The 21,480-nt window shown below is 35.2% G+C and overlaps 1 protein-coding gene across 2 annotated transcripts; it reads right to left on the bottom strand.

Annotated features, from left to right (window-relative positions):
* Nucleotides 1-598: 598 nt before the first annotated feature.
* Nucleotides 599-21,473, bottom strand: CLEC2B (C-type lectin domain family 2 member B). Of its 2 annotated transcripts, none has more exons than XM_046681460.1 (6): nt 21,212-21,473; nt 15,300-15,395; nt 6,533-6,687; nt 3,287-3,390; nt 2,176-2,284; nt 599-658 (listed from the first exon to the last, which is right to left on the bottom strand). In XM_046681460.1, the coding sequence occupies exons 1-5, from the start codon at nt 21,300-21,302 to the stop codon at nt 2,176-2,178; spliced, it is 555 nt and encodes a 184-aa protein (XP_046537416.1). In that variant the 5' UTR covers nt 21,303-21,473; the 3' UTR covers nt 599-658. The 2 variants fall into 2 exon arrangements, with proteins under 2 accessions (XP_046537416.1, XP_046537424.1); XM_046681468.1 differs by having other exon boundaries at nt 602-658; nt 2,172-2,284.
* Nucleotides 21,474-21,480: the final 7 nt, after the last annotated feature.

Raw genomic sequence — 21,480 nt, 5'->3', positions numbered from 1 at the left:
TTAAAAATAGAACTACCATGTGATCCAACAATTCCACTTCTGGTTATTTATCTGAAGAAAAGAAAAACTCTTGACTCCTTGTATGTGGAATCTAAAACAAAACAAAAGTCAAGCTCATAAATATGGAGGTGGTTGCCACAGGCAGAGAGTAGTGTGTAAGAGAAAACGGTGAAGGGAAATCAAAAGGCAAAACACACACACACAAGAGCGTTTGCACACACTCTAGAAGTTTGATGAAGGTACAACACAACTTTTGTTCCTTAGGGCCTAGTGTAGTAAATAGCAAGTAGTTTACACTTAATAAATGTTATTTGAAACTAATCAAATCAAGTTTAATTGAATCTAGCTAAAATAGAAGTATAAAGAAAAAGCTATGAGAGCAACAGGAAAGCAATTTCTAATTCTACCTGGAGGAATTAGGAAAAGTCAAAACAAAAATAAAGCAAAATATATTTTAATGAGTTATATGAACCATTTTAACAATATAATTTCATTTTGTGTGGCAAACATTTATTTAATTTAAATAATAAATGCTGGGGGCTGGTCCAGTGGTGTAGTGGTTAAGTTCACAGACTCCTTCTCAGAGGCCTGGACTTCACAGGTTCGGATCCCCAGAGTGGACTTAGTGCTGCTTGTCAAGCCATGCTGTGGTGGCATCCTACATAAAATAGAGGAAGATTGGCACAGATGTTAGCTCAGTGACAATCTTTCACAAGCAAAAAGAGAAAGATTGGCAACAGATGTTAGCTCAGGGCCAATCTTCCTCACAACAAAAAGAAAAAAGTTAGCGATGTTGTTATTATTCCCAATGTCATAGCTCTCAGGAATTTTATTTTATTGAAACAAGATGGATCTTCTGCAGTTTGCAGCTCCCTAGCACCATTTACTCAATTCTGATTACATCATGCTGTCCATCAATATTCTTTTCCAGTAACTCAACGGTTGCTATTGTGCCTTATTGCTGACGCCCCCCAAAAAAATCTAATCTAAAATATGCATAAAAATGTAAACCATAATTAATTTTCTAGACACATTAAATTTATCATTCACAATTTTATAGCATAGATGTAAACAACATGTTTTCCAATAGTGTCTTCATCAAATTCTGTAGGCCACAATCTTTGCCTTCCTAGAAAAAAGTTTAGGGTAATCACATTCATGAATTTAGATGTAAGAATATTAAAAAAGAATATCAGCAAGAATCTATCTAGAATAAAAATGATATCACATCATGACCAAGTTGAATTTTGTCGAGGAATACAAAGTTTTTAACATTAGAAAACTTATAAATGCCATTTACCACATTAAAAGATTAAGGAAGAGAAACCAGGAAGACATCAAAAGAGATGCAAGAAACAAAATCAAATAAAAAAATTAAAAATCTCTTCCTATAAAAAAACTCTTAGCAAATAGGAATAGAAAAGAACTGTCAACCTAAAAAAAAAAAAAAAAAAACTAGATAAAACACTACTAAAGTTAAGATGTTAGGAGCATTTTCTATAAAATGTGGAAAAAGTGAAGAGTGTTCACCATTAATATTGTCCTGGCAATCCTATACATTTTAGTTAGACATGATATAAGTAATAGTTATAATACAGGAAAAAATAAAACTTATTAGATTCTATCTTTTGCAGTATTTAAAAGAAACCACAAATTATTAGAATTTTTGAGGGTTTTCAGAATGGATGTTTGACAGAAGAAGAATACCCAAAACAGTTACATTTCTATATAGAAATAACTATTTTAAAAGATAATAAAATTACATAATTGAAACAGCAAAAATATAGATATGTATAATAGGGATACATATAATAAATAATAAGCAGTAACTGTGGAAAAATTGTAAGATACATAAGAAGACAAAAATCAATACAAGATATATATCATAAATGAATAAGAAGATATAACACTCTCAAAATTGACATATAGGTTCTATGAAATTATAAGATTCTTCTAAAATTGATACAGAAAAGCAAAGATTTAGGCCATTTGAAAAGTAAAAAAATAAGTTAAATGAAAATTACTTTAATAATTATGAAGACGTTTTATCAGGCTATAACATTAAAACAGCAAAATGTTGAGAGTTAAGTTATACAGAAGGAAAGAAAAAAGTTTACAGATATTAAAACCATCTTACCCATGGTTTTAAGTCCATCATCAGAAACACTTACGTACTTAGTGTACTTTTTTTCTGCAAATCCATTTTCTTTCTGTGTAGCATCTAGCTGTTGCCACACCATCATCATTGAGGTAGGCACATTTTTCATTCCCTCTCACAGTAAACCTATAGAAAAGAGATTAAGTACTAGGAACTAAGGAGTCCCAAGATTTCTCCCTTGCCCAACGTCACCTTTTAAAAAGATATTACCCATCCAGAGTTCTGAAAAAGTGTGCAGTGACACAGTCCTCTCCCAATAGGTTAAGATATCTCTACCAAATTGAACTATAAGAGTCTGTCTTCCAAAATTTCGTATTTGTTAAACTGACATTGTTAGTTACATGTAATCGACGGAACTACCAGTTCATATAAACCAATGGTTCTTAACTGGAGGTCATTTTGCCTTCCCTCTGCTCTCTGCAAGGGATACTTGGCAATATCTAGAGACACTTTTGGTTATCATAAATTGAGGGAAGAGGGAGACAATTGTTTGTGTCTAGTGGATAGAGGCCAGAGATGCACAAGAAAACACCCCCTCCCCACAGCAAAGAATTATTCAGTCAAAAATGTCAGTAACATTTCTACTGAGAAATTCTAATACAAAGTAAGTGGCTAAGTGAATAGTAGTCACCAATTTAGGTGGCTATGCTGAGGTCATGTGTGCAGTGGACTCAGATCTTTAGATCCAATTTTCAATGTTATAAAATGGAAGACATGAAGCCCAGGATAAATTGCACTGTCAGTGCAAATAAAATCAGGTTAAAATGAACAACAGATTTAACTTGACCTGTAAAAAATGTCAACAGATAACAGGAAATTTGAAAAACAGGTATGGAATTGGAAAAGACAGGTTAAAATCAGGCAAAATTTTAATTGTTTTTGGACTGTGCTTATGAATCTCAGGTCTTTATTTCCAAAATAATCAAGTAGGCGATCTTTCCTTATCCTGATTTCCAGCTTCTCTAGCTGACCCTTAGAACTAATCTCAATACATGATACAATCTTCTGTATGTCATCTTTGCAACATGCACACAAACCTTGGGCTGTAGTGAAATGTAGCTAATGCATAGGTTCTAGAGAAGGTTGTGCTATCTAAATTTAAATAATGTCAGAAAGAAAGAAACTTACCATTTGTTAAATACGGTTCCATTTACCCATTTTCTTATTTGATTTTCTGTCATCTCCAGCCCAATCCAGTGATCACTAGTGCATTTGTGTCGCCTGAGAAAGTGCTTTAGAGACAAAATAGATTGCATCATTTTACTTGTCAGTTTTTTCTGTCATCTATCGTGTCCCTCTTGCTTTGCAGATTGTGAGGGGAGGCGACATATGTTCAACTCCTGGCTCCATCAGAAAACAGCTATGGGATTTTGAAAAAGAATTTTACCCTCTTACCCTCAGTTTTCTTATTTGTGAAACAAAGATGTGAGATAAATTTTCTTTAAGATACTTTTTGATTCCAAATTGATAAATATTCAACATGAAAATCTATTCCTCCAGGATTTTTAAACTGTAAACTCCTGGAAAGTTACCCTTTGCAATCGAACTCTTGCACAGTATTCCTAATCATCAGATATTTATTATAATATTTTTCCACTTCCCAGTAAGTACTAGTATATTGAGTTTAATGTTATATTTTACTTTAACTTCTCTCTCAAAACAATCACATGTGCTCATGCACACACACACACACACACACATGCCTCATGTATCCAATTCCTTTAGAATCTAATTATCAAATTTTATTTTTCTGCCAAATATTTTGCTTTCTAAAGGAATCATTCAGGGAAAAAATATATTTTCCTGATATTTCTTCTTTTTATTCATTCAATGTGGAAATTTCTTGAAACCTGAGAGCTTTTTCACCATAGAATTATATTATACACAGAAAGCCATTGAGTCTACTCCCCTACTAAATAGCTGGAAAACCGTAAGCTTCACATTGTATCATGTCATGTTTCAGTTTTATGATAAAAACAAGGGAATTATGGCAGATCACAACAATATTGCCCATTCCTATGTAATAACAGTGACACTAATAATATTTGGCATTTTAACATAGCATCTTCTGCAGCATTTCACGAATATATTTGAAAAAAAAGTCAATTCATTAGTCTAAGTTTTGGGTTTACAAAGGAACAGATTAAGAAAACATTGTCCCTGGATTCACAGGGATTCATTTATAGTGAGGAAAATTATATAAACATAGAGTTAGAGAATATTCTACCAGATAAAGAGATGATAATGAGTATTGTAAATACAAAGTGAAATTCGAGTTTGTGGGAAGAAGCATCTGAGTCTCCATGAGACCCTTTCACATGGGATGTCCTCTAAGAGGTAAGTCTGCAAGGCAGGAGGAGAAGATTCCATATAAATATAGAGGGTAAGGGAGAAGAGGGCAATTCATATTTGAGGTTTAGGGAAGAGATTGTTAGAAGGCAGAAAGAAATATTAGAAAGGATGAATGTATTGGAAACCAACAGGATACATGTTATTGGATAATTGGGAAAATTGGATGAAATTCAGTAGTTTTGGTCCTTGTGACAGGGAACTCGGAGGTGCATTTCCTAGAGCCTGTCCTATGAAAAATGTCAATCGTTATTTGTTCAATAAAGATTTGCCCATGTAATCCATGTTAAAGATGCAAGATAATTTTAAATAGGTGGAAATAAATATGGGAAACAATTTATGAAACAAGCTTCACCTCATTTTAACTAAGGAGAACATTTTGTAATTTAAACAAATATATGTAATATTCTAATCAAACTATTTTAAATAAACAGTCCTTTAAAAAATTCTTCTACACATTGCTTTTATCACTCCTTCACGGATAACTTTACCTCATTCTGTTTGTCACTTAAATTTTGCCCAGATTATGTAGCACATAATAGCCATCTATGATCTTCAAAATATATCAGGATATTACATGATCAAAGTCTTTTTTCTCTATCCAAACAGTACAATTGTTCTCATCCGATAAGTTTAATGATTTCTGTTAAGCTCAAAACTAATTACTTTTGTATACTTCTGTTCTTTGTGTTTCACTATATTCACCATTTTTGTCAGCCTTTCCTGATAAGATTCCTATATTTGACAATTTTTAAAATATTTGCTTTATTTCTCTATCCTTCAAAAATTTTATTAACACATTATTTTTCTATCTTGCTACTAATTTAACCTTGTTTTTCCCCAAGAGAACTGTAAAGGGCAGTTTAAGGATTTCTCAGAATGTTTATTTCAAATCTTGCAAAATTCAGCAGCAAAACTGCTGACTACAGAAGATCTGCCTACTAAATTGAGCCTGCATCTTACTTTTTAATTTGCAGTGTCTATTCTTAACATATCTAGTTTTTCACATTCTATTCAGATTTCTATACCTTTTGTTGCCCAAAATAGTTTAGTTTCTTTGTACTGACCTATACATTGCCCCCGCCTGGTTCACACCCATTTAAATCAATCTTCAGGCAGATTGCATACAGATGCTTTGTTCACTCCAGAAGTAACAAACAATTCTCTTTTAACAATGTTGACTTATGTGCTGTGCTGCTTTACATTTAAGCATTTTTTAATAGCACATTATTCACAAATTTTTTAAAAAAATAAGTCACATTACCTCTTATATTGATCCTTTACTTTAAAAGAGACTAAACAAAAGTAAAAGTAAATGCTTACCACATAAGTGACTTGGCAAAGAACAGATTTCACAAGTGCAGAGGTTCAGAGTTTCACAATCCCATGTGAAAGATCTCAGAAATTCTCTTTACTCATAGGATTTTTGCCACGTGAATCAATATTTATTCAATAGAGATCCTCTAAGCTTTTAATTTGTACCTGTCTTTATGCTACAGCAAAAGATATGACTTCAAATAAATCATGGTATCTGCTCACCGGAAGCTCATACCCCAGTCTAGGGGGCAACTTCAATTACACACCTACTACATTACTACTGGTGGTGAGTGCTCTGATGGCTGTTGTCATGGGACCTCAGGGACAGATAGCAAAGCAAAACTGAGAAGTCAGTGGAAGGTTCTTTGAAGAGAGTGGAATGGAGAATTCCATTTTTCCTGAGGCAATTCTCTGTTCATGGAGTACTGGCTTTTAAATGCTTTCCAAATATTATCAAGCCCTTCTATTTATGCTCCTTAAAATATAAAGATAGCTATCAATCTACTACTTGATATAAGTCTTATACTAACCAAACAAAATATCACCAGGTTTTTCAACTGTATCTCACATGGCATGCTCTGAACATCTTCAATATTCTGCGTATATAGACAGGCATGTGTGAAAAGTTTTAAAAATCATAATTGCATTTGAATATTTCTAATGCCACTATTCAAGATAATTCATAAGAATGCATATTAAATTAGTTACCATTTCTTCAACTGTGTCAATCATAGTTAGGTCAGTATGTTGTGTGGAACAATTGTATCTACTTGAATTCCAATCCCCTTCTTCTTTAGAGAAATAATAACATTTATCTTGGAAACCAATCCAATCATGTGGGCAAAAATGTTGAGTTTCTGTACCTAGAATTGAAACAAACACATATTTTAAGGACCAGATGAAGTAATGTGCTACTGTGTTTTGAGATCATTGGGGAAAGATAGGATTGCAGTGTAAAATATTACAATCATGATCCAGAAGTGCATATCTGTCATACAACTAGTTGAAAAACCAATTTCATTTTAGGTTAAATAACAGCAGTTCAGGCTTTGACAGGACACCCATATTCCTTTCAATTCCAACCACAGTGATACGCAGGCCTTCCTAGGGCAACAGGTGACTTCACTTGTGTTAAGCCACCTTTGCCATTTCTTCCTAAATGGAATATAATGAAATCCTAGTACTATCTGGGAGTAATAAAAATATTAATTTATGAGGAAGGGGCGGAGCAAAATGGCGGGGTGAGCTGACCCAGGATTCTCTCCCCTCCAAAAATACAACAAAAGATTGGAAGAACTGAATTTCAGAGAATAAACATAATGCCAGCTCGTTAGAGACCTACAATACCAAGAAGGCGGAGATCATAAACCCTACTTACAGCCTCGGAGGCGCTGGAACGGTAGGAGAGAACATCGCTCCCTCCCCTAGAGTCTGATTGCTGCGGGGCAGGTCAGGAAGGAGGGGGGGAAGGGGCCGCGCGACCGGGGGATCATCCAGGACTCCTGCCACTGATTCAGTGGAAACCTGCTGATGGGGGGAAAGCTTCCATCCACGGGGACCCCATAAACCAAGGGCCTTGGGAGAACAGAGAACAGAACTGATCTGAACCCAGACCCGGGCGTGAGAGTAACAGCCCCTCCCCCCCGGCAAAGCCAGTGGGCACAGCCATCTTGCCCCAAGGCGGAGAGCTAACACGCCGCTCTTGACCTCCATCTAGTGGCGACAGGCTGTAACTGCAACCAAATTCTACCACCATGCGAAAAAACCGCTCGTCTACCATCCAGCAATTTATAAAAGCCCCAGACCAGAAGGAAAACAGTAAAAGCATAGAATTAAGTCCTGAGGACTTGGAATTAGGTAAACTAAGTGATAATGAGTTCAGAGCAGCTATAATAAAAAAAACTCAATGAGGTAGAGAGAAAGATAGAGAAACAAGCCGAGTTCTGCAGTTACTTCACAAAAGAGTTTGAAATCATAAAGAAGAATCAAACAGAATTACTTGAGATGAAAAACACAATGGACCAGATAAAACAGAATACGGATTCCCTGAATGCCCGTGTAGACACCATAGAAGAGCAAATTAACATAATTGAAGATAGACAGGCTGAATGGCTCCAGACAGAGGAAGAAAGAGAACTAAGAATTAAAAAAAATGAGGAAAATCTCTGAGAGATAATGGATTCAATGAAGAGTAAGAACATAAGGATCATAGGAATTCCCGAGAATATGGAAAAGGAAAATGGAGCAGAAAGTGTGCTTAATGAAATTATTGAAGAGAACTTCTCAAATCTAGGGATCAACGGAGAAATGTGTGTAGAGGAGGGTTTTAGATCTCCTAGATTTGTCAATGTAAAAAGAGCTACCCCAAGGCACATAGTAGTAAAATTGGCAAAAAGGAAAGATAAGGAAAAATTCTCAGGGAAGTAAGAAAAAAAAAAGAGTATAACCTATAAAGGAGCCCCTATCAGACTGTCAGCAGATTTCTCTACAGAAATCCTACAAGCTAGGAGAGAATGGAGTGACATATTCAAAGCTTTAAAGGATAAAAATCTTCAGCCAAGAATACTCTATCCAGCAAGAATTTCCTTCAGATATGAGGGAGAAATTAAATCTTTTCCAGACAAACAAAAGTTAAGGGAATTTGTAACCAAAAGCCCTCCATTACAAGAAATCCTCAAGAAGGCTCTCATACTTGAAAAAAGAAAAAAGGGAGAAAGGGGACACAATCCACAGACTAGGGAGACCGATGGATAGAACCAGAACAGGATAGCAATTATTCAATTATAGCATTAGGGTAAAAATAAGGAAACTACCAAAGCAAGGATGATCTTATCACTCTAACTACAAATTAATAAGACGAGTTGGAATAAAAAATGAAAATAATTATTTAGGAGGGGAAGAGCAAAGGGTCTAAATCAGTATTGGTCAAGTAAGTAAGAGACCACCAGAGAATAGACTATATTATACACGAGATTCTAAATACAAACTTCAAGGTAGACACTAAAATAAAGTACAGAACAGAGTCACAAATCATAAATAAGGAAAAATCTAAGAAACCCAGCATAAGAAATTGCAGTATTAAATGGGTAGTTTAAAGCAAACAGGAAAATAAATGCAGGAAAACAAGATAATGAGCAACAGATTAACAGCATTAAGTCCACATGCATCAATAATCACTCTCAATGTGAACGGATTGAACTCTCCAATAAAAAGATGCAGAGTGGCAAAATGGATTAAAGAACACGATCCAACAATTTGTTGCCTCCAGGAAACACACCTCAGACCCAAGGACAAACACAGACTCAGGGTGAAGGGGTGGAGGACAATACTTCAAGCAAATAGCAAGGAAAAAAAGGCAGGTGTTGCAATTCTTATATCAGACCAAGTGGATTTCAAAATAAGACAGGTAAAGAGAGACACAGAGGGACAATATATAATGACCAAAAGGACACTTCATCAAGAAGAAATAACGCTTATAAATATCTATGCACCCAACACAGGAGCACCAAAATTCATAAAGCAGCTATTAACAGACCTAAAGGAAGATGTTAAAAACAACATAATAATAGTAGGGTACCTCAACACCCCACTCACATCAATTGACAGATCATCCAGACAGAAAGTCAACAAGGAAATACTGGAGCTAAATGAAAAACTAAAACAATTGGACTTAATAGACATATATAGATCACTTCACCCTGAAAGAGCTGACTACACATTCTTCTCAAGTGCACATGGAACATTCTCAAGGATAGACCATATGTTGGGAAACAAGGCAAGCCTCTACAAATTTAAAAAAATTGAAATAATAACAAGCATCTTCTCCGATCATAGTGCTATAAGGCTAGAAGTTAATTACAAGAAAAAAGCTGAGAAAGGCACAAAGATGTGGAGACTAAACAACACACTACTGAACAAGCAATGGATCATTGAAGAAATTAAAGAAGAAATAAAAAAATACCTGGAAACAAATGAAAGTGATAGCATGCCATACCAACTCATATGGGATACAGCAAAAGCTGTATTAAGAGGAAAATTCATTGCAATACAGGCACACCTTAACAAGAAAAATCCCAAATAAGCAACCTTAAAGCACACCTAACTGAACTAGAGAAAAAAGAACAAATGAAGCCCAAAGTCAGCAGAAGGAGAGAAATAATAAAAATCAGAGCAGAAATAAATACTATTGAAACAAAAAAGGCAGTAGAAAGGATCAATGAGACAAAGAGCTGGTTTTTTGAGAAGATAAATAAAATTGACAAACCACTAGCCAGACTTACAAAGCAAAAAAGGGAGAAAGCTCAAATAAACAAAATCAGAGATGAGCGAGGAGAAATAACAACAGACTCTGCAGAAATACAAGATTATAAGAGAATACTACAAAAAACTATATGCCAACAGAATGGATAACCTAGAGGAAATGGATAAATTCTTGGACTCCTACAATCTCCCAAAGCTCACTCAAGAAGAGGCAGACAATTTGAACAGACCAATCACAAGGAAAGAGATTGAAACAGCAATCAAAAACATCCAAAAGAATAAAACCCCAGGACCAGATGGCTTTCCTGGGGAATTCTACCAAACTTTCAGAGAGGATTTAATACCTATCCTTTTCAAGCTATTCCAAAAAATTAGGGAAGATGGAACACTTCCTAATACATTCTATGAGGCCAACATCACGCTGATACCAAAACCTGACAAGGACACCACGAAAAAAGAGAACTACAGGCCAATATCACTGATGAACATAGATGCAAAAATTCTAAACAAAATTTTGGCAACCAGAATTCAGCAATTCATCAAAAGGATCATACATCATGATCAGGTGGGATTCATACCAGGGACACAGGGATGGTTCAACATCCACAAATCAATCAACGTGATACACCACATCAACAAACTGAGGAATAAAAACCACATGATCATCTCAATAGATGCAGAGAAGGCATTTGACAAGATCCAACAGCCATTTATGATAAAAACTTTGAACAAAATGGGCATAGAAGGAAACTACCTCAACACAATAAAGGCCATATATGACAAACCCATAGCCACCATCATACTCAATGGGCAAAAACTGAATGCCATCCCCCTGAAAACAGGAATGAGACAAGGATGCCCTCTATCACCCCTCTTATTTAACATAGTACTGGAGGTCCTGGCCAGAGCAATCAGGCAAGCAAAAGGAATAAAAGGAATCTAAATAGGGAGGGAAGAAGTGAAACTCTCGCTGTTTGCAGACGACATGATCTTATATATGGAAAACCCCAAAGAATCCATTGGAAAACTGTTAGAAGTAATCAACAACTACAGCAAAGTTGCAGGGTATAAAATCAATTTGCATAAATCAGTAGCATTTCTATACTCCAGTAATGAACCAACAGAAAAAGAACTCAAGAACACAATACCATTCACAATCGCAACAAGAAGAATAAAATACCTTGGGGTAAATTTAACTAAGGAAGTGAAGGACCTATATAATGAAAATTACAAGGCCTTTCTGAGAGAATTGGATGACGACATAAGGAGATGGAAAAACATTCCATGTACATGGATTGGAAGAATAAACATAGTTAAAATGTCCGTTCTACTTAAAGCAATCTACAGATTCAACGCCATCCCAATCAGAATCCCAATGACATTCTTTACAGAATTAGAACAAAGAATCCTAAAATTCATGTGGGGCAACAAAAGACCCCGAATTTCTAAAGCAATCCTGAGAAAAAAGAACAAAACGGGAGGCATCACAATCCCTGACTTCAAAACATACTACAAAGCTACAGTAATCAAAACAGCATGGTACTGGTACAAAAACAGGTGCACAGATCAATGGAACAGAATTGAAAGCCCAGAAATAAAACCACACATCTACGGACAGCTTATCTTTGACAAAGGAGCTGAGGGCATACAATGGAGAAAAGAAAGTCTTTTCAACAAATGGTGCTGGGAAAACTGGAAAGCCACATGTAAAAGAATAAAAATTGACCATTCTTTTTCACCATTCACCAAAATAAACTCAAAATGGATCAAAGACCTAAAGGTGAGACCTGAAACCATAAGTCTCCTGGAAGAAAACGTAGGCAGTACACTCTTTGACATCAGTATTAGAAGGATCTTTTCGGACACCCTGCCTTCTCAGAGAAGGGAAACAATAGAAAGAATAAACAAATGGGACTTCATCAGACTAAAGAGCTTCTTCAAGGCAAATGAAAACAGGATTGAAACAAAAAAACAACCCACTAACTGGGAAAAAATATTTGCAATTCATATATCGGACAAAAGCTTAATATCCATAATATATAAAGAACTCTCGCAACTCAACAACAAAACATCAAACAACCCAATCAAAAAATGGGCTGGAGACATGAACAGATATTTCTCCAAAGAAGATATACTGATGGCCAATAGGCATATGAAAAGATGTTCATCATCGCTGATCATCAGGGAACTGCAAATCAAAACTACACTAAGATATCACCTTACACCCGTTAGAATGACAAAAATATCTAAAACTAATAGTAACAAATGTTGGAGAGGTTGCGGAGAAAAAGGAACCCTCATTCACTGCTGGTGGGAATGCAAACTGGTGCAGCCACCATGGAAAACAGAATGGAGGTTCCTCAAAAACTTAAAAATAGAACTACCATACAATCCAGCCATCCCACTCCTGGGTATTTATCCAAAGAGCTTGAAGTCAGCAATCCCAAAAGTCCTATGCACCCCAATGTTTATTGCAGCATTATTTACAATAGCCAAGACGTGGAAGCAACCTAAGTGCCCAGCAACAGACGAATGGATAAAGAAGATGTGGTACATATATACAATGGAATACTACTCAGTCGTAAAAAAGAACAAAATCATTCCATTTGCAATAACATGGATGGACCTTGAGGGAATTATGTTAAGTGAAATAAGCCAGCGAGAGAAGGATAATCTGTGTATGACTCCACTCATACGAGGAATTTAAAATTATGGACTAAGAATAGTTTAGTGGATACCAGGGGAAAGGGGGGATAGGGGGTGGGCACAAAGGGTGAAGTGGTGCACCTACAACATGACTGACAAACATTAATGTACAACTGAAATTTCACAAGATTGTAACCTATCATTAACTCAATAAAAAATATTAATTTATATTAGACTGTTATAAATCTAGGACACGATTTAATCTCAAGAAAGCAATGAAAATAATAAAACAGAATATATAACTAACAAGATATATGTGTCAGATTGCCTGTTGTCAACTAGGTACCACCATGACTGTATGATTTTGGGTTAACCAATGAGAAGAATCCACTTGAGATTTGGAAGGTGCAAGTAAAACAGAAGACGTTATTCTTGGAGATCTTGGGCATTGGAACTTCACAGGCCTTTTCATGAGTTTCTCTTTTGTAGTCTTGGCAGTCAGATATGTTAGCTTCTTAGACTTTTCTCTAGTCTCTGAGTTCTCCAAACATGTTAACGCTTAAGCCAAAATCATTAGTGACTATTTCTCCTCCAGCTAAACAGCCTTTCAGACCATCACTCTCCAGCTCCTCCCAGTCATGTTTCCCTAATTCCTACACTAAAGTCCTATTCTTGTAACATTTGCAATGTATGTTTTCCTGAACACATCCATATAGAATCAGTTTTTGGTACCAAAAGTGGTGCTAAGGGAAGAGAATCTTAAGGATGAGATATGGTATTGATTTTTCAATGTAATTCACTTTAAAGACATTGATCCAATCACCAGTTGTAAATGGGATGCTGGTGATCTATGGTCCATAGTGGTAAAACAGTTAGTTAAATTTTCAGCTATAGTCACCTGATGCCAAGTACCTATAAAAGTTAAAACCTTTAACACCATTCTCTTAATCACTGATATAATAAGAAGCAAAAAGAAGGATAATAATATCTGAACACTGTGATTAACAAAACTAAGCCAGTTGACATACATAGGGAGCTACATGCAGCAACAAAGTGCACATGAAACATTTACCAGAGCAGGCAATAAAGTGGCAAAAATAAATTTTAAAAGATTGAAGACATTTACAGTATGTCACCTGACTGCAGTAGACTTGAGCTATATATCAGTAGAAAAGAAAATTATACTATCTCAAAATTAAGAACTGTTCATTGAAAGATATTATACAGAGGATAAATTTGAACTTCATAGGGGAAGAAGATATTTACAGTAGAAATACAAAAGATTTTTATCTAGTATGTTAAAGAACTCATGACTCAAAAAAAAGACAGCTAACTCAATTAAAATATGGGCAAAGTATCTGAACACACCCATTACAAAATATGAACTGTTTGACTAAATTAGTCATTAGTGACTAAATGAGCAATAAACATGAAAAGGAGCTTAACGGTATAGGCCATCAGAAAAATATCAATTAAAGCCACATAAGATATTAACACACACTCACTGGAATGGCAAAAATGGATAAAACTGACAGCAAAGTGATGACAAATATGTTGAGCAACTGGCATTTTAATAGCATTATGGTTAGATTATCTACTATTTAAGGTATTATCTACTAAGGCTAATCTATGCAAACTCTATGGTTTAATAATTCTTATAAGTACATTCTAAATGATGTTCACTATTCACTAAAAGACTAAAAATATAAGTATATTCAAAGCAACACAATTTGCAGTAGTCAAAATGTGGCATAATTCAAATGTCCATCAAAAGTAGAATGATTAATAAATTAATATATAACATGGAGTACTCTACAACCAGGATCTGCAGACCACAACTTGAAGCCAGACTCAGAGCTAAGAATGATTTTTACATTTTAAAATAATCAAAAATAATTAAAAAATGAAAGTAATTAAAAGAGGAAGAAGATTTTTGACACATGAATATTATATAATATTCAAATTTCTGTGTTCAATTTGGCCATGCTCCCTTGTTTACATATCTTCTGTGGATATTTTTGGCTACCAATACAGAGTTGAGTAGCTACAACAGAGATCATATGGCTAACAAAGCCTAAATTATTTATTATCTGGTCCTTTATATAAAATATTTCCCAACCTCCTTTTACAACAATGAGTCAATGAATTTCTGCTACATGTTATAACATGGAAGAATCATGAAAACATAATGTGGAACAAAAGGAAAAAGATGCAAAGGATACATGCAAATTGCATGATGCTATTTGTACAAAATTTTTTAAATGGGTAAAACTTGCCTATGGCAACAAGTGAAAATAGTGATTACCATTGGCATGAGAAAGTTCAGTGGGATGTGAGATTATCAGGATGAACAATTTTGTCTTAATCATTTTTGCATCTCCCAATGTCTTACATAGGTTATGTAGTTCATAACAATTCACTCAGTGATACTCATTAAATATATTATGAATAATGAGAAGGGAGTGGGAACAAGAAAAGACTGTGATTGAGACAGAAAGGAACAGGATTATATAATAGGAAGCCCTGAAAAAAAAAATAAGTGAAGATATAAAGGATGTGATTTACTCACCTTTTAAACAAATTGAAAAACAAAGAATAGTTAGAACTATTCCCAAAACAAGTCCAATAAAAATTAAAATACACTTATCCTTCATGTTCTTAATACCTGAAAAATCAAAGAAAACAAATACCTTTAGATTAAGAAACACGCAAAAGAAAGACTAAATTTGTATTCATAACTATACCTAACAAACTATTTTAGGCAATTTATTATGATTTTTGAGGACATCTTTATATCCAATCCAAGATTTTGCTGTCATAGTCCAAGGAACGAAGTATGCATGACTCTTTAGGGTAGCATTTCCTTAGCCTGGCGCCAACCCCAGGCCTTCATGTCCTTCCTCTGTGGTGAAATATAGCTCACCCTAACATTCTTTGAATGTTTCGAAGAAAGTCTGCTTTCTAACAGATGAAAAGTTTATTTTAAAGGATAGATAGCATAGTATATTGAAAGGCCATAGAGTAATCAATCCAAAGTTTTGAGATACAGATTTTTGCCACAAACAAGCAAAGGGAAGTTGGACAAGTATTATTTCTTTTTCAGGTCATATATTTCCTCATCTGCAAAATCAGTAGAACAGAATAAATCTCTGGTGAGGGATTGTTTTTCTTTTATTAGTGCCCATTTAAGAAAAAAATATGGTTATAAGTTTTTTGAAATGAAACATTTTTATTGTTTTACATGATTAAGAAATATTCATCCTTGTAAAATTTTATGAAATTTAAAAAAGTGTGGAAGTTACTATGAGATAATATAACTTATTGAAAGCATTTATCATTCCCATTTTTTTTTCACTTAGTGAACTAGTTATTCTTTCATTAAATAAACTTTTTCCTTAGTGGATATAGGAAAGAAATGAAATTTAAAATGCAACTAAATTTATACTACTTAGAGATAGCCAGCATTATCATTTGGGATAATATCCTTCCATCCATACATCTTTCTAATCCTGTTTTAACACACATAGCCTCCCTCCCAAAGACGCATAATTTTAAATGAATGCAATAATCATGTAGCCATTGTTTTATAATCTAATGTTTTCAGCTAACAATTGTTCTTCCCATGTGTGGTAGACTGTTAAAAATGGCCCCAAATGAATCACGCTTCCTTGTGTCCACCTCCCCTTTGACACATGATCTTGCTATACTTCCCATCAAGAGGTATACTGTATCTCCTGAAATTTGAATATGAATTGGCCTTGTGCCTTACTTTGACCAATAGAATGTGGTAGAAATACATTCTGAGACTTTAGAGCCTAGGTCTTAAGAGACCTTGCAATTTCTCCTTTTACTCTTCTGAAGTCCAGCCACCATCTGAGGAAGGCCAAGCTTACCACTAAAGGGGCCCAGCCACCATCTGAAGAAGACTGGGAGAGAGAATATGGAGGATAAACATATTAACCCAACCACTATGGCTCAAATCTGTGAGTGATGACATTGTGAATCCTCAGTCCCTGCCCAAATATACCAGCTGGCATAAACATAGAGGAGGCACGAGCCATCCCCATTGAATTTTGTCCACATTCCTACCTCATAGAACCGTAAGGAAAATGGTGGTGGTTGTTTTAATCCACTAAACTTTGGGATGGTTGTTCATTCAGAGCATTAGCTAAATTTACGTATTATGTAAAAGTATAATTTGATATTGTAATTTTAATGGTTGATAATATTCTATCATATGGCTACACCATTAAAAAAACACCAACAAACTAATCCTCTTCTTTTTTTTTTTTGAGGAAGATTAGCCCTGAGCTAATTACTGCCAGTCCTCCTCTTTTTGCTGAGGAATCCTGGCCCTGAGCTAACATCTGTGCCCATCTTCCTCTACTTTATATGTGGGATGCCTACCATAGCATGGCATGCCAAGCGGTGCCATGTCCACACCCAGGATCCGAACCGGCGAACCCTAGCCGCTGAGAAGAGGAAAGTGTGAACTTAACTGCTGCATCACTGGGCCTGCCCCCAAACTAATCCTCTTCTGATGGATATTTAGGCTGCTCCATCCCTTTTTTGAGCCAGAACTAGAACAAGTGTAATTTAAATGTCTTGCATATTTGTCTAATTATCTTCTTAAGAAAAATTTTCAAAAATAAATAAATTGCTATATATTGGTTGAATGTTCTTCCAAAAGTGTGATACTAATCCATATCATCATGATTAATGCATGAAAATGCTGATACCCATAAAAATTCATGAAAAATTGATTTTTATAGAGTACCATAAAGAGTGAGAGGGAATGCAGCAAAGAGAATATCAGCATTGTTTTTGAGGCAACAAACTGTTATTATTTCAACTATCTGAGAAATATCATTATGGAATTATATCTAACTTCATATATTTATGCCAAATTTATGAAAAGTCTTATCATTAGCTGTGAGTTTTTTCTGACTGTTTGGAATTTCAAAGCTACACAATAAACATGAACTGTAGTACACGCAATGCTTCACTTTTGAACCAGCACTGTGTTATTTGTTCATCCTTTAACAAAATGTTTACTTGTTAATGACCTATTATGAGCTAATTTCCATAATACAATAGTAGACTAAAAAGACATAATCCATACCCTCCTGGAACTTACAGTTGGTGCAAATACTGATAAAAATGAATTTGAAAATACAGATTGAAGCCAGTGTTAGAAAGGCAATAAGCATGGTCCTCTGATTGATAAAGGGGAAGCGACTAAAAGGGATAGTCAGGAAGGCCATTTGTGGAAATGACACTAAAACCAAGACCTAAAATATGAGCAGTGGCCATCTATGCAAAATAAACAAGAGAAAGCACTTCAAGCAAAGAGAACATGTACAAGTGCTTGAATCAGGAAAGAACTTAAAAGAATGTAGCACAGTGTAACAAGTGTGACTGGGTCAGAGGTACCAGGGGAGAATAGTGACTACTAGGAGCAAAACCATGCTATGCTCTGAATGCCCTAGGAAAGAACTCGATTTGCCTCTAAGTATAATGGGAAGCTGCTAATTTTTTATGAGAGTGTTTGATATTACCAGATCTACATTTTTAAAAGTTGTGTGTGACTACTGGCTGGAGAGCCTGTAAATAACCAATTAAATTACAGTGATGGGGGCCCGCCCAGTGGCACATCAGTTAAGTGCGCACGTTCTGCTTCAGCGGCTTGGGTTTCGCCAGTTCCGATCCCGGGTGTGGACATAGCACCACGTGGCAAGTCATGCTGTGGTAGGCGTCCCACATATAGAGAAAGATGGGCATGGATGTTAGCTCAGGGCCAGTCTTCCTCAGAAAAAAAGAGGAGGATTGGTAGACGTTAGCTCAGGGCTAATCTTCCTTGGGAAAATAAAAAAATTATGGTGATGTCTTAAATAAGATCTGTAACAGAGAAGATGGAAAAATTCAGCTGGAACACGTGAAGGTCATTGTTGTCCTTGATAGAGTGGTTTTAAGGAGTAACGCAGGAGGAAGTTAGATTGTTGTAAGTATGAAAGTGAAATCAGCATGTAGACTCTCAGAGAACTTTGCTATGTGAAGCAGAACAAGCAAAGAATTGGTTAGTGGAATGAGATTAATAGTTATAGCAGGATTTTTTTAAAAGATGTAACACATAATGTTTCCATGCATTTGGGGATTATTTAGTGCAAAAGGGATAGATTGCTGGCACAGGCAGGAAAAGGAGGGAATCATTAAATTAAAAAGAATAATTCTTGCATAGGCTAGAAGGATTGGGGTCTTATTGGACCACAAATGGAGGGATTGCTCCCAGGTAAGAGAAATGACCAGACCTGCAATGTAGGAAAGGTCAAAATGAGGATAAACATAACATATGTCTGTCTTTTCAGCCTTTTTGGTGCTGTACATGACTCAGTTCAGAGCTTGAGTCCAGGTTCTTTCTAATGAGGTTTTTAATCACCTTACAAATATTATCTTATTAATTTCTTTAATTCCATATTAATTTTCCTCAAATATCAAGGTATCAAGAAATCAAATACTTGTTTTCTCTTTTCTATGCCGTCAGTCAAGTCAATAGGTCATTATGGTATCCTATTTGTCTGTCCATGAACTAGCATAGTGAACAAAAGGATATTACAGTTTTAAATATTACAATTTCAAAATCTTGGTCAAATGTTTACAGTGTATAAATTTATTTTCTTACCCTATTTGAGCCTATATCTCTTCATCCATTAAATAACACTATCTCTTTTTTTTAATTAAAGGATATAGATGTGCTATGTTTTCAAACAGTCTAGCTTGCATGAGGAATTAAATAAAAGAAAGTTTTTGTTATTATTTTTTATGGTGTTAGCTCTCCCATCTTTCCGTATTTTAACTATTGTGTGTGGGGGAAGGTGAAGGTTATTTGTTGCTATATTAAGTGGAATTTTTAAATACACTTTCCCATATGCAATTTTTATACATTTTAAGTAGGTAGCCAGGCTCATTTTCTTTTCTTCCAGAATGACTGTTGAAAGAAAACCAAACCTGCTTGAAATCAGTGACCCTTGAATTTGTAGAAAATTCCTAGCTTGTTAAAGGGATTGTAGGGGAGGAAGACATTTCCTCTACCCTCTCTGGGTTCTTCTGGCCGGAGAATGAATTAAATTCACATGAGACAGAATAACAGGAGAAAATTAAACAAAGCTTTTTAACATGTATACATGGGAGAGGTTCAGGCAAGCTGAGCAGCTTGCCAAAATGGGTGAAGCCACCACCTTAAATATCATCTTCAGCTAAAGGCAAAGGAGGATGTTGAGGGTTTGGGGGAGTTGATCATGGGAGATTACCACACAAGTACAGTAAAGAAAATGCAGATTTAAATCCTTGCCTTTGGTATTGATTAAGAGTTTCTGGAGATAAGGTCATCCCCCTTCTTCTTGGTACAGAGAGGCAGACACCTTTACAGTGTCTTTTACAGTGTAAATGTCTCTTAACAAAGGGTAAGTAAATTCTACTTTTCAGAGTTGCTTTCCTGTCTGCAGTTTGTTAAAAGTAACCAGCCCCAAATAATCCTCATGCCAAAGAGACATATCTTGGGGTGGCCAATTCCAGTCCCCCACAGGATGATTAGGAGAATGATAGATGGATTTAAAAAAGAGGAAAGACCTCTGAGCCAACAGGAGGAAAGAAGGGAATGCACATCCTGACAATAGGAGAAATGATAGTTTGCATGTACAGGTTGAAATGAAATTAAATATATAGTTGTATTTAAAGTATTTTAGCTTGCTCCTCTCCCTTCTTCACTATATTTTGACATAAAGAGCGCTGGATGATTGACTTTGAAAGATTTTCCTGTTAGATTTAGAATTTGGATCTTACGTACTCTGACCTTGCTATTTGCTTGGTTAGTATTGCTACATCCAATGCTACCAAGTTATTGTCTAAGTTTTTTTTAGTACCTTTTCTTTCCTTATTCATCTTAAGGTTGCCAGAGACATTACTAAGGATATCAGGATACCAGCATTTGTTTAGACAGGAGTACAATAGGGAGATAATCCTTCTGTTATTAAGAACCTCTAAAGTCTAGTTTATCTTGATTCTACTCTCTGGGCATAAGCAATCTTTTAAAATATTGGCCAAATTTTTCATATCATGTATGCATTTGGGGCATTGAATGAGCATGTGGATCAAATTTAACATCTTCTCCAGTATTGGTTTTATTAACTACTTAGTAAAAATGAAACTAAATCCTGAGCTGTTTTAAGCTACGATTAATCTCTCTCCATTATCAGTTAAGATAAGACAAAGTGAATCTGAATTATAAGGAAAAAGAGTCAGTTACAAATCTAAATTTTGTTATCATTTTTCATTTATGGAGATGTTAACTTAAAAAGTATTCTTCTTTTGCCTTGATACAAAAAATACAAAACCCGTGTCATGTCTTTAAAGGGTTTTGTTTAACGTTATGCCTCATAATCTCAGTAAGTAACTTTCATTTTGAACAGCTGAAAATGTCCTTACCTTGCTTCTTCTGTTTTTCTTTTCCTTGGTTGCTGTTATCATTTTCTGGCCCTCCTTGAGCCGGTGCAGCTACTTGCCTGCTTTGTGTCATATCTTCCAAAACCTGTCTTAAAAGTTTTTACTTTACTCTAAAAATGTTTTTGTTGTTTTTACAACACAGCTCCGGGCTAGAGTTATGCTGCTATTGAAAAGTAAAACAAGTTTTTATGCTTTACTTCCCCAAATCGAAGTAATATTATGACTATGATTGAGTTGAACTATCATTTACC

The sequence above is a fragment of the Equus quagga genome, chromosome 1 (genome assembly GCF_021613505.1).
Source record: "Equus quagga isolate Etosha38 chromosome 1, UCLA_HA_Equagga_1.0, whole genome shotgun sequence".
Lineage (NCBI taxonomy): Eukaryota > Metazoa > Chordata > Mammalia > Perissodactyla > Equidae > Equus > Equus quagga.
This window is presented reverse-complemented; position numbering and strand designations above follow the sequence as displayed.